Source organism: Bos indicus x Bos taurus, chromosome 4, assembly GCF_003369695.1.
Source record: "Bos indicus x Bos taurus breed Angus x Brahman F1 hybrid chromosome 4, Bos_hybrid_MaternalHap_v2.0, whole genome shotgun sequence".
In the NCBI taxonomy this organism is placed as follows: domain Eukaryota; kingdom Metazoa; phylum Chordata; class Mammalia; order Artiodactyla; family Bovidae; genus Bos; species Bos indicus x Bos taurus.
In genome coordinates, this window is record NC_040079.1 from 109,167,989 (window position 1) to 109,182,294 (window position 14,306).

A 14,306-nucleotide genomic window follows, 5' to 3' on the forward strand; every position below is an offset into this window, starting at 1 on the left:
TGGGCCTTTACTTTTCAAAAATGATTTATGCAAGGAATTTTGCATGATTTGAGGCAGATTTTTGTTTTATATAGTAGAGGCTTGGACTGGAAACTTCTTGCAGTAGATGACTTGAAATGAAATATGGGTTAAGTTATAGCTAGGTAAATTAAGCAGAAGTGCACTGCCTGGCAGTGAACGGCCAGGCAGAAAATCCGTAGCGCAGACACCACTGTAGAGGCAAGATGGTCTCTGAGCTGTTGGTTCACTTACTCTGTGCTTCAGCTGTGAAAATGTGGCCTCAGATATTATCTGTTATAATTACGTGCAGTCCATGATTAAGTGTTACTCGGAAACACACCTGTGGTTTGCTTTTAAAAATAACATGAATCCATAGACTCAATAAACCCATGGTGGACATTTCTAACAGGAAATATACACAGAAAAATACATATGTAAAGATGTATTACTTCTTGGTGTTTTATACCTATTACTTCATGGTGATTTATAACTATTTTAGCAGATATATGAAATACTGTGATTTTCATAGAAAAAATTTAATTTCAAAATAGCGGCATCGTTTTCCATGATAGGGTACTAGCTTCTGTGTTTTCAGAAAATTTCACAATATGCTCTTGATTATTAAAACATACTGTTTTTTATTAGAGTCACCCAAAAGGATGTTTTCCTTCATGTGATGATTAACAACTAAGAATAATTCATGAAACATGCTGACGATTACTGAAAATCGCTAAGAAGTGGCTCTGAAAGTCACAAGCCTATCTTCTTGCAGAGCCCATAACAGGTGTTCCCAGTACCTGTGTCCTTTGTATACACATTCATTCTGTATTCAAATCGCAGAAGCAAGAGGCAGGCTAGGGTCTGTTACCTGACTGCTAATTTCCCTGGCAAATAAACCAGCAGCTGCTGGTCCATGAACCACGTTACCATCAGGAACAGGGCACTGCGTGCATGGAACAGGATGCATTCATGGAACCCTTCAGCAGCAGGGTTGGGGTCCTTCAGTGCAAAATATACCTTCTTCTCTTAGGTAAGGCACTGCATAAAGTGCGTTTTAACTACTTTTTTTAAAAATTGTGAGCATAAGGTAAATATTTGCTCTTGGCTGTAGATTCACTCAGATAATTGAAGGACAGCACAGAACCTTTTAACAATAACACAGTTTGTTCCAGCAAAGAAACAGGATCATTTAGGGGAAAGGAAGTTCAATCAATCGATGGTTATTGTTTTCTGAAGACAACAATTATTGTCAATAGCACTCATTAAGAAAATTAAGACATTCTAAAAACTTAATGTGTTTCTTCTTTTTATAGAGTTTATATATAGGTCCAACACTCTTTAATGCATTATACTTTGGCAAATATTCTTATAGGTCATGAATTTGTTACCACTTACTGTGAAACTTAGAGCAATTTATGAACATAGTTTGTGGCTGTTTTAATTAAAGATATTGTGGCAAACTGTTAGCTCTACCTGTTTTTTACCTAATTTATGAAATGTGGGAAAAAAGTTAGATTCCAAGCTGATAAAAAAAATATACTCAATAGGGAGAAATGTGTTTAAAAGTATTATTTCTCCAAAATAGCTTTAGTCTTTCTCTTTGTCCAATAGTTAATTCGATTAATTTTTTCCCCTCTACTTTGTTTCTCCCTCATTCTCCTCTTTATCATTAGAATTTAGAGGAGTCCACTGTTTCTATGTCAGAATTTCCCCAGACATTCTTCTTCCATTCTTCCTATATCAGCTTTAAAAGTCAAGTTAAAAGAACAAGTCAGTTCCTTGTTTTGTTCATATCCAACAGATAGTAAATCAAAAAACCTTTTATTCCTTAAATTTTAAGAACAAATTAGCTAAATAACCACTTAAGTTTTTAACCTTCTTTGGTGTTTAGAGCTCGCACTTACTGGTACTTTATGGCTTAGTTTTCATAGTATCTGTGATTATTTACATTTATACCTAATGTTGTTCATATTCCACATATTTGAAATGTACAGTTTGTTAATTTTTTAAATGTTTGAGTTTCCCATAATTGTGATTCTTTTTCCATTATGTTGTCAAATTCAAGCCTATACATATGTTTAGGAATTTTTAGGAAAAGTAAGCAATTACCATAACTGACTTTTTATCTTTGTGCATTTTTCTGGGCTTCAAAAGTGTCCTTTGTGGCAGTCCATGCTTAATTTTTTACAACAGGACTGCTGTCATTTCCTAAGTAATTTTTTGCAACTGGCTTTACAAAGCACTGAGAGCCAATTCATTTGAAGGATTCTACCAAACTAAAATTAAACATAATTTTGAGAAATAGATAGCATGTCCATAAGTAGCTAAATCAGTTATTATCCCTTAAGACTTTCACAAATTTACTCATCTCCATTGGTAGTGAGTTGTAAAGACCTTGGGTAATTTGGAAATTTTTTTGTATTTTGAAATACTGAGTATCAGTTTGTTTTTTCTTTTTAAAAAATTGTAGCTATTTGAAGCCCCAAATATAGTTTGTAAAGTCTATTCAAAGTACATCATCATAATTTCTATTTTCTCTAAAGATAACAAGAGTTTATTTACAGTCAACAATAGCTGTGTTGTGCTTGCTAATATCAGACTTGGCAATGGGGAAGTAAATGCCAACTGTTTTGAGCTACAGTAGAGGTCACTTTGTGGAGTCTGATGTTTATGTTCAATACAGTGAACTGGTCTAGGGAGTCTTTTGTTGCTGGACTATAGATAATTTCACAATATGAGGTCATGTTCTTTAACATTGGACGTTCCTTTATCATGCCTTTGTTTTATAGTTTAAGGGAATCTCTGAAGGGGAGAGTTTTGCTATAATTTTGTATGTCAGATCATTAATGATATTATCAATGTTCTTCAAAGCAGTATAGTGCCTCAAATATAAAAAATCAAGAGTTTTCTTTTCTTGAACTCAAAAGTATTAACCTAGTAATAAAATTGAATGTTCATTTAAGTACAAATATTTGGAATATCAAATTAAAATTTCATCAATTTTCATATCATTTATTTTCAAAAAGTTTATTTGTTCTTACAGAGGTTGACTTTCTAAAATTCATAGTTCAGTCATTTACGTTTCCTTATACAATGAGAAAAGAACCCTTGAAAACTTCTGAGGATGAAGCTAAATTTTTTAAGTCAGTAAACTACTGTTTGGACAGCATAAGCTCATCACATCTATAGGGGGACGTTCAGCAATGGCTAAAGAGTACATGCTCCTAAAGGGGAGCAGAAGCATACAATTATCTGTTTATTCTGCAACATTCATTACAAGTAAGGATTACATCATATCAATAGGCTCCTGTATTTCCTGCAAATTAAAAAGATTTTAGTGGCTGATATGAAAAGTTTATAAAGAAAATTTCATCCCTCACTGATACTCATAACTTTCTACCTATAATTTATCTGATGAAAATGGTGTAGGCAATCTAAGCAAACAGCAATTGTAACAGCTACGTTCTCTCTCACTGTCATACATATACTTGAAAAAGCACTCATGATTTCATATCATGAAAAAAGTTAAATGACATGACTTCACATCATTTGGTATGATAAGCATTGAATATATTCAGAGATATTATTGATGGTAATGTATTATTTAAGATACTATTACATGATGTCTGTTATTTCCAAAATAGACCAAAGAACCAGTTCACTCCCTTAATGATTACTGTACATGCCATATAACATTTTCTACTAGTTCCATATTTTCCTAGGCTGCAATGTTTGTGTCATATTCAGTATTTTAATAAATAAAATTTACTTCTGTAACTTTAGTCATAGACTTTCCAGTCCGCTTAAGATTCAGCTTCCTGAGTCAAGATCCACCTACGTTTCTGTTCCAGTCATGCCATGGTAATAAAGTGTTTCCCAGTCATTTTCAGAACATTACAATCTCAGTTAATCTTTTTTCAACTCAAGCCACACAAAAAAGTAGATTAAAAAAGGTTCTTCCTCTTTTCAAAAAAAAAAAAAAGTAAACAAGGGCTTCTGCAATGACTTCCCCAAATGCTAAGAGCAGATTGGCCAGAATTGCACTCAGGCCATCTCTAGCTACAGCTCAGTCTACCAGCAGTTTCTAAGTTGAGGTATGAAATGTATTAAATAGACCAATAAATCAGTGACCAAATTGCTCACTGTCAGAGTCAAGCTTTTTATCAGCAGCCATGCTGCTTTTTCCAGTGTATTCACAAGGCAGTGATGTGGATTCCCATCATCCCCCTTGATTCCTTGGCAAAAAAACACAGAACTGCCACTTTATTAAAAGATACCTTTGGTGACTCAGTGGTAAAGAACCCACCTGCCAATGCAAGAGTTGCGGGTTCAATCCCTGGGGCAGGAACGTCCCCTGGAGGAGGAAATGGCAAATCACTCTAGTATTCTTACCTGGGAAACCCCACGGACAGAGGAGTGTGGCAGGAACAGTGTGTGGAGTCACGAAGAGTCTGACATGACTTAGTGACTAAACAAAGGGATTGACAACTTATTAAGTAGACTTAAATCTGAGATTCAATACTTCAGAATTCTTTGGGCCCTCTCTTACTTAAATATGGGCCCTTCCCCTTCAAATGTAGGGTAGCTGCTACCATGAGAAAGGCACCTTAGGATGCTGAGAAACATAAAGAGCAGAGAGAGGCCTTGGACCTCATCTAATATAACCCTCTTCACACAAAAGAAAACTGAGTCACAGGGAATTAAAATGACTTATCTAAGGTAAGTCATCTAACTAACCACCATTTTATCCCAAGTATGTTTTCAACACCTCAAATTTCAGTGGACTTTTAAATTTATTAAAGTAGCAAATTCAAAAATCTCTCTGAAACCTTAGAGAATAGGTTCCTAAAAGCTCTTATTTCTAGGCAGTTTACAAGTGATTAATTTAAGACTGTGTGGACAGGGGAGTCCAAGATCAAGAATGAACTGTGAAACCCACAGGAATATTTCTGTATTCACTGAAGTAAAAAAAAAAAAAAAAAAAACGAAAAGAAAAGAAAAGAAACAGCAACACAATAAATACAGTGAAAATTACATTTTGCATATCTTAAGTTAGTAATAATGGGTAAACTAGTTTTTTATTGCTTGCCAGGAACTTGTCAGGCACTTCCTATCGCCAATTACAATGAAAGTCATGAAAATCCATGCTGTTTGGTGCAGATATCCAGGTACTAAGAGGAATAATTTCCTGTGCAGGACCCCCACCCAGATGCCCAATGTCTTTCTATATCTCTGGGTTCAAGAGCTTCACTCCCTTCTCACCATCGCTGCTTCACAAATCTCAGACATCACTAGTGTTAAGTCCTAGGTTTACTGTCTCAACTTCATTTATTTCTCTTATGATTTCCTTTCCTTTCCAGTGTATCTCCTCTTTATAGCTCTCAGCAACCAGTTCCTTCTTTTTCTAATGATTCAAATTAAGAACAACTACAAATGCAACAGTCTTGTACTTGTCAGAAAATAGAAGTAAATGCTCATACCTTTGTAACTCCTTTGTAATGGACCAAATCATTGAAATGTGCAGATACAACCCATTGTCAGGAAAAAAAAAATTACAAGTCAATCACAAATATACACAGAAGCCAAGGAGACTGTTAAACACATATTTATTTTTCCCAGTCACCTAGTCTTCAGTCCATATAGTCCGTTTCGACTGTGTATCTTCTCCCTGTAACCTCTTGCATTCTTCCTCTTTGTTCTTTTTCTCTTCAGTTCTTTGCTCTGACTTCCCTGCTGGCCGCAGGGTCTCACTCTTCACTAACAGCTACCCAAAAACTAAAACCATGGAAATCTTTGCTCTGACCTTCACCCTGGGAAGGAAAGAAGAAGATTTCCTGTTGGTGGATTTTTATTCCTCACAGGGGCAAACCAGCATCTTTCAGTTTCTCCAAAGAAAATTATTGTACAAACAGATCTTTCTACCATTCCCTTCCTAATATTGATGGCTTTTCATAATAGGAATCAGATAAATCTTAAAGATCCCCTTACTAGTAGAGTAAAAAAGGGAGAAGCAATGAAAGAAGATAAAAACTTTGTAGAAGACGGAATTGAAATTGTGAGATGTCTCTCCATGCATGATAAGTCGCTTCAGTCGTGACTCTGCAGCCCTATGGACTGTAGCCCGCCAGGCCCTTCTGTCCATAGGACAAAATGTCTTCCAAAAATGTCTCCTTAGCTGCTTATTAATAAATGACAGCTCTATTCTTCCAGTTGATCAAGCCATCAACCTTAGAATCATTCTTGACTCATCTTTGTTTATCCCACTCCCAACGTGCCATCAAATGTTGTTAGCACCCCCAGTCTTTTCTCACAGTATCTTTTACTACTGCCCTTATCTAGAGCACAACCATCTCTTGCCTACTTTATTGCAGGCACCTTCTAAGTGGGCTCCCTTCTCTTGCTCTTTCCCCTGTTTCAGTCTGTTCTCACAGCAGCTAGGGTACACCTTAAAAAAAAAAAAAATAAGAAGAAAACCCCTACCCCTCCTGCTCACAAAACTCTGGTTGTATTCCCGTCTCACTCACAGTAAAATTGCCTAAGTGTTTGCCATGACCCTAAGGCACTTCCTGTTCTGACCCAGCTGTCTTGCTGGTCTCCTGTCTCACCAGGCTCCTCGGGCTCCACTCTGCTCCATTAGTTCCCGTCTCTTGCTGCTGCTGCTGCTGCTGCTGCTGCTGCTGCTGCTAAGTCGCTTCAGTCGTGTCCACTCTGTGCAACCCCATAGACGGCAGCCCACCAGGCTCCCCCGTCCCTGGGATTCTCCAGGCAAGAACACTGGAGTGGGTTGCCATTTCCGTCTCCAATGCATGAAAGTCAAAAGTGAAAGTGAAGTCGCTCAGTCGTGTCCGACTCTTAGCGACCCCATGGACTGCAGCCCACCAGGCTCCTCCGTCCATGGGATTTTCCAGGCAAGAGTACTGGAGTGGGGTGCCACTGCCTTCTCTTACTGTTGCTCAAACGCACAAACCAGATCCCCGCTTCTAAGCAGTAATAATCGATCACAACTGGTAATGGTTTGCTACCATTGTCCTTAGAATATTTGCATTTGGCAAGGCTTTGGCTAAAGGGAAAAACTTCCAATTAAGGACTACCAAGTCACGTCAGAAGACTGTGAGGGAAGATTCTCAAGAGGAAGTAGCCCCTCAATCACATAGCTTGATTAGGATATGATATGACTCAGACATTAATACAGTCGCAATTTCAATTTTTTTAAAGGTTTCCATTGGACTTCAGAACTAATCATCTATCCCAGTTCTCCTTTTCCCATTATTCTTTAACAGTCAGAGATAATAACTTCTGCTTTTCCTTTCATCGTGCATTTAAAGAGGTCAAGCGATCCACACAGTCTTTGGGTGGAGTTTTTAAAATGCTCATTTCAGAGACAAATATTTACCTCTACAGGTAACCAGTACTAGAAGAGTCAGTACCTAGAAGCCTCTCTTCTTTGTAAAAGACTATCACCCGATCAGGTTCTGTTTTTGTGCCTTTAGATTGTGAAATGTGGCTCAGGGTCTTTACAGCTTTCCTTTCCTTCACAGCAGGTGCTTGCTCGGGGCTGAAGGTGGCTGTGCCATCGCACACCGTCCATGGCATCAGGGGTCAGGCTCTCTATCTCCCCGTGCACTATGGATTCCACACTCCAGCATCAGACATCCAGGTCATATGGCTTTTTGAGAGACCCCATACGATGCCCAAGTACTTGCTGGGCTCCGTGAACAAGTCTGTGGTTCCCGACTTGGAATACCAGCACAAATTCACCATGATGCCACCCAACGCCTCCCTGCTCATCAACCCACTGCAGTTCACCGACGAAGGCAATTACATTGTGAAGGTCAACATCCAGGGAAACGGAACTCTGTCAGCTAGTCAGAAGATTCAAGTCACAGTTGATGGTAAGTCCACTGTGAGCGACATGGGCAGCTGAGTAGCATGGCAGCAAGCAATAGCTTAGGAGACTAGGCTACCAGGGCTTTAGGTCTGGTCTGCAACTTTGGGCACATTGACCCTCAAAGCCTCAGTGTCTCATGGCATGAATGGCACTATCCACCTCATGAGGCTTCCTGGGGATTAAATAAGAACATACGTAGAAAGGGTATGCACAGTGCCCAGCTAAAGGTAATCAAGCAGTAAGTAGGAGTTATTGTTTGTTTGCCTGGAAACTATCAAGTATAAAGTTGCTGATGTGATGAGATGGAGAAAATTTTATTTTTCATTAGCAGAATGCACCCTGGGAAGAACCCTATTTTTTGTCACATAATTTTTTTTTTTTTTTAATTTTGGTACACTGGGAGAGGATGAGACTTGCTCAGTGACCACACTTGAGGAACAGTAGAAGGTGCTGGGAATGTCCTTGAAGGGAGAGTGGGCTTCAGCTAACTTTCAGACATTTATTTTCCTTAGTGATATATGTAAGTAGTGTACCTTAAAGATACTATACTATGCAACGCACAACTTTTGATTTTTTCCCCCAAACCTGTCTAACAATATTCCTCTGTTTTGGCAAATGCAAACTTCATTCCATCAGTTGCACTCTGCCATCACCCTTGACTCTCTTTCTCTCACATCCTTATCCAGTCCACAAATTAGCCCTCTCAGCTTTACCTTCAGAATATGGACAGAGGTGAGTCAGTCAATCCTCGCTGCACCCACTGCTGCCCTATTCAAGCCCACCATCGGCTCTGGCCTGGACTCTCCAAACAGCCTGTGCCCACTCTCCCTGCTTCCACCCCTGCCTCCTGCAGCTCAGAATCCTCCTGTGGCTTCCTGTCTCACTCACAATCAAAGCCAAAGTGCCAACAGCGTCCCTCAAGGCCCGTGTGATCCCCTTACATACCCAGTCCCCCTCTGAAGCCTTCCTACCTCTCTTTCCCTCACCACTCTGGCCTCCTTGCCATTCCTGGAACAAGCCAAACCCTCTCATACCTCAGTGTCTCTGCGCTTGGCTGCTCACTGTACATAGATTACTCTTGTCTCTCATACTGCCCTGGTTCCCTCCCCTGTTTCTTTACGGTCTCAGCCAGAGTGTCACTTTACCTGTGAAGGCTTCCGTGACCACCTTATGTAAAGTATAACCTCATTCCCCCAAACTGAGAGAGAGAGTGAGAAAGAGAGTTACTGTTTACCTTGAGTTCCGCTTTATTCTTTTTATAACACTGGACATAGTACATATTTTTGTTTCTTTTATTGTCTCTCTTCCTGGTCTAGAATACAAGATCCATGGGAGTAGGCTTTATATTGTTTGCTCTTTTGTTTCCGCTGCCTAAACCCTGATGCTGGCCGTTCTTAGGCACTCAGTAAATATGTGCCCAGTAAATGAGTGGAAACTGGAGACATTGCAGGGGAACAAAGACACAGGATGTGGCAGCAGATGCCTAGAGAGGAACTCTGGGAGAGAAAAGGAGGACATTTTTTACAGTTTCATAAAATTCTCCTGGGTAGTATACTATCTCTTCCCCCCAAACTTTTAATAGAACATCCATTCCTTGTTAATGTATAGTACAATTGGATTTGTTGAGGAAAACGGAGCCAAAAGTTCTTTATAGAAAAAAATTTTTAGGCATAGTTGATTTACAATATTATATTAGTTTCAGGTGTACAATATAATAATTCAGAATTTTTATAGCTTATACTCCACTTATAGTTATTGTAAAATATTGACTATATTCGCTGTGCTGTATGATATATCCTTGTAGTTTACTTGTTTTATACATATTAGTTTGTACCTCTTACTTGTTTTTGTAGTCACTAAGTCATGTCCTACCCTTTTGCACCCTCATGGACTGTAGCCTGCCAGACTCCTCAGTCCATGGGATTCTCCAGGCAAGAATACTGGAGTGGGTTACCATTTCCTTCTCCAAGGGATCGTCCCAACCCAGGGATTGAACCCGCATCGCCTGCATTGCAGGCAGGTTCTTTACCACTGAGCCACATCAGTGACTGATTTACAATGTTATATTAGTTTCATGGTATACAATATAATAATTCAAAATTTTTATAGATTATACTGTTTATAGTTACTATAAAATAGTGGCTATATTCCCTGTGCTGTGCAACATATCCTTGTAGCTTACTTATTTTACAGTGCTAGTTTATACCTCTTAGTAACCTACTCCTATCTTGCCCTTTCCGCCTTCAACCAAAAGGTCTTAGTAGGGGTTTAGGACCTGTGTTGGAGAAGGAAATGGCAACCCACTCCAGTATTCTTGCTTGGAGAATCCCATGGACAGAGGAGCCTGGCGGGCTACAGTCCATGGGATCACAAATATTTGGGCATGACTGAAGTGACTTAGCACACATGCACAGGACCTGTGTAAAAAAATCTTCTTGGGAAACTTCCATGTCTGCGTGACACTGTTAAATCCAAGTGCATGATCACAGTACCAATGTCTTTTCTAATGATTGGTTGTCCCCGTACAAGACTTTAGACGTTACCTATTTGACTTTTTCCATATCACATATAATATTTCCATGCACTGGCATTTTTGAAACAAAAGCTGTTTCTACCTAATAAATATACCAAACAATCTTTCTTTTTAAATCATAATACTGTAAGCAAAAGCTACTCCAAACCATTTGCTCTTGCCAGAGAATATAAAGGGTTAAATTGAGTGGCCATCTTGATTTCCTCCATCTTGAGAAAGGCTGGAGCCTTCAGGGCTACCCAGCTTTCCTGCAGTTTACTTTTCAAAGTCCTTTCCCTTTATCTTTCATTTTCTCCTGTCTTCTCTGGGTGGATGGATTGAATCTGTATACACTCTAATGCACATTTGCCAGTGTAAAATGAAAGTGAACATGACTCAAAACAAATTTATCTGAGAAGATGCATCAACCCCAATTAAAAGTCTGATAGGAATTCAAAGCTAAACACTGGAACCAGTTGTCTGTTACTTACTGATCATCTTACTCTCTGTGTGTGACCTGTAATTTTGCATAGAAGGAAAGTTAATAATAGGCTTTGGTTTGTTAAAGAGACTAACACGGTAGTGACTGAAATAATGCTGCAATACAAATGCACAGCAATTAAAACATATAATTAGCTTACTTACATAGGAGGAAAAGTAAATGGTGAAAATATGATTCTTTAAAACTTTCACTTGATACTCCCAAAGTATAGTATGTCTAAGCTTTGTATTTTGCAGATAGTGGATAGGAATTTGTGTTCACTACATCTATCCCAACCAATTGCTCTTGGGATAGCAGGACAAATCAAGAGAGGGGAATAACCATGTGAACTTTGCCTGTGAGAGTAAACCTTTATGGTGTCGGGGGAGCACAATGAACAGGAAATAAGGGAGCTGATGTCCTTCACCACTAACTGCATTATCTATAAACTAAAGGTTTTCATTACAAAATTCTTGAAGATGAAGTTCTAGAATTGGTTATCTCTGCTATAAATGATATTTTTATATCATTATTTTCTATTTGTAATGACTTTTTTTATCCTCTTCTTTACTTCCTGAGCTGTCTACATTTAAAAAGTACAAAATTTTGGAATCATTTTCCTAGGATTTAAAACATGTGAAAGATCTCCTAGACTTTAATTATAACCCTGGGGTGACAAAGATCATTTCTTTCGTTCTGATGTTGCAGATCCTGTCACGAAACCAGTGGTGCAGATTCAGCCTTCCTCTGGGGCTGTGGAGTACGTGGGAAACATGACCCTGACATGCCTCGTGGAAGGGGGCAGCCGGCGGGTTTACCAGTGGCTGAAGAATGGGAGGCCTGTCCACACCAGCTCCACCAACTCCTTCTCTCTTCAGAACAGCAGCCTTCATATTGCTCCAGTGACCAAAGAAGACATTGGGAATTACAGTTGCCTGGTGAAGAACCCTGTCAGTAGGATGGAAAGCGACATCATTATGCCTACCATATACTGTAAGTTTTTAAAAATGTATATATATTTATATACCCCTGGAGAAGGAAATGGCAACCCACTCCAGTATTCTTGCCTGGAAAATTCTATGGACCGAGGAGCCTGATGGGCCCCAGTCTTTGGGGTCACAAAAGTCAGGCATGTCTGATCAACTGAGTTTTCTTCTGGAAAGTTTTCACCAGAGTAGTCACAGAGAACATCAATACCAGATGTCATTTGGTTTTGACCATTATTGTAATGCAGTGCTAGCTGCAGTTACACTTCCTAGGCACTGTCTTGTCATGAAGTATAGTTACTTGCACAACCCAGTTTATTGAAGATCCAGTTGAGATACTGGTCTTTTGACTATATTCTCTAACTCAGTGCATTCTGTGACCTTATTGCCAATGAAACATAGAAACCTCAATTTCAAGAACCCAGAAGCATGCAGAAGGCACTGATTTATTCACCCACAAGGAGGGAGAGTTGTTCATCATAAAATGGGACAGGGATGTGCTCTGGAGCTGACCACTGGGAGAAAGAATGTTCCCAGGTTATATGTGGGTAATACGGCCTAGGGTCTGGCTAGTCTCTCTGCCCGTTTTCTCAGCCCCATTTTTAGAGGCAGGGTGCAGAGAGTATCACAGAGAAGACATAATTATTCTGCAGCAAGTTATTCAGCTTCCCAGCAAATCTGTAATGATTTCAGGTTTCACTTTTCTTTGGTTCTTTTTTCAGTTGCTGTAGTTGCTATTGTTATCATTGTGACTTTAATCTCATGTACAAAGTTAAGTTCACCAGACTTTTTAGTTCATGTCGTATGATCATCATCAACCCGTGCAAGATCTCTCTTGATCGTATTACTTTCCCGCATCCCTTCTACTCCGCAGCACCACCTCTAGTATGTCTAGCATTGTATCCTGCTTTCAGCCTCTCGCAAGGTTTCTCAGCCTTCACCCTAATGACGTTTTGACTGGACAACTCTTTGTTGTGGGTACTTGTCCTTTGCATTATAGGATGTCTAACAGCTGCCTAGCCCCTACCTGCTACATACCAGTAGCACCCTTCCCTCCAGTTGTGACAACTGAAAGTGTCTCTAGACATTGCCATATGTCCCCTGAGTGCAGGAGAGAGGGAGTGGTTTGTGCAAAAACTCCCCAAGTTGAACCAATGGCTTATCACATTGGGAAGCCATCTGATCGGTTACCGTCGTAGCTTACTTAGTGCACGGCCACAATAGCAGTATAACAAAACAAACAAGGCATGGCAAAGGAAAACTTCTCACCCTGTGGCGTGAGGGTGGAGGGTTCAGTTGGTTGAACCACAAGGGTAGAATTAAGCCTGGTAAATATATCTACTCCCTCATCAAACATATCTCCATAATGCTCAGAAAGGCCCTAAAGACTATTGTTTAAGTGCTTAGGAGGTAGACAGACCTAAGTAGGCAATGGGTTCCGTCACTACATATGTGACCTTAAGAAGTCCCTAGACCTTTCTGGGCCTCATCTATAAAATGGAGATGGTTAAAACTACTTCCCTACAATAAATGAAATCCTGTCTGAAAAGTAGCCAGTGACTGACACCAAGCAGGCATCCAGTAAGTGGAGGCTGTTTGTGTTATCAATACATCTGTCTTCTGTTTTCTTCAATAGAAAATTGATAGTCTTTCTTGAGAATGTGTGTTGTTGATTCTTTGGGGAAAAGCACCAGCATACGTAGGTTTTTTTTCTGCTAGATCAAGCTTAACAATAAAACTGAGCTCCAGAAATGTGGTCGGAAAAGCAACTTCAGGGAAGTGTAATACAGTGGTATGATACAGGTATACAATAAGATCTGCTTCATTAAGCAAAATTAAGATAAGAAAAATGGAACCATTGATTCTTTAAAAAAATCTTTTAATGTGTTTATTGGCTGTATCTGAATTTCAACAGTGAACAAATGACAGGTTAGGATAATGACAGGTTAGGATAATCAAAGGGACTAAGTACAAAGATGTAAATGGGATGTAGGAAAAACCCAGACTGTTACCAATAAAACCTGTTTCTGCACCTAGATCCAGAAGGACAGGAGCAAGGAGAGGTTACTGGAAACCTTGAAAAGTAAAATTCCATAAAGCAGGGGCCTCTGGTGGAAAGAAACAGCCAGAATGAGGAAAGGAACAAGGAGAACAAATATTTCAGCCTCATTTTCCTCCCTCATTCTAATCTTCTGCCAGGAATCCCCAGTGGCCAAATTCACCCAGAAATCAGAGGGAACGGGAACACTGCACAGGCTAGGAACGTGGGACGCTGATTCTTAAAACTAGAAGCTAGCCAGTATTTTAGCAGAAGTGAGATAATGTGACAGTGAAATGTGTGAGAACGTCATAGATACTGTAGGAGTGCCCACAAAGGAGCATAGCGTAGGCACAGAACTCTGGAACGGAAGGCCTGGGTTCAAATCCTGCTCCTACTGC

General features: G+C 39.5%; 1 protein-coding gene across 11 annotated transcripts in view; it reads left to right on the top strand.

The window, feature by feature from the left end:
• Positions 1 to 14,306, top strand: part of HEPACAM2 (HEPACAM family member 2) — a 59,756-nt gene that overhangs the window by 5,099 nt on the left and 40,351 nt on the right. For 3 of the 11 annotated variants that reach the window (XM_027540169.1, XM_027540165.1, XM_027540167.1), the window contains exons 1-3: positions 739 to 1,030; positions 7,539 to 7,892; positions 11,590 to 11,874. In XM_027540169.1, coding sequence (XP_027395970.1) covers positions 952 to 1,030; positions 7,539 to 7,892; positions 11,590 to 11,874 — 718 coding nt within the window. In that variant the 5' untranslated portion in view covers positions 739 to 951. Of the gene's footprint in view, positions 1 to 736; positions 1,031 to 7,498; positions 7,893 to 11,589; positions 11,875 to 14,306 lie in introns of those variants that run through there. The other 8 variants (XM_027540163.1, XM_027540168.1, XM_027540162.1 and 5 more) reach the window with 6 other exon arrangements.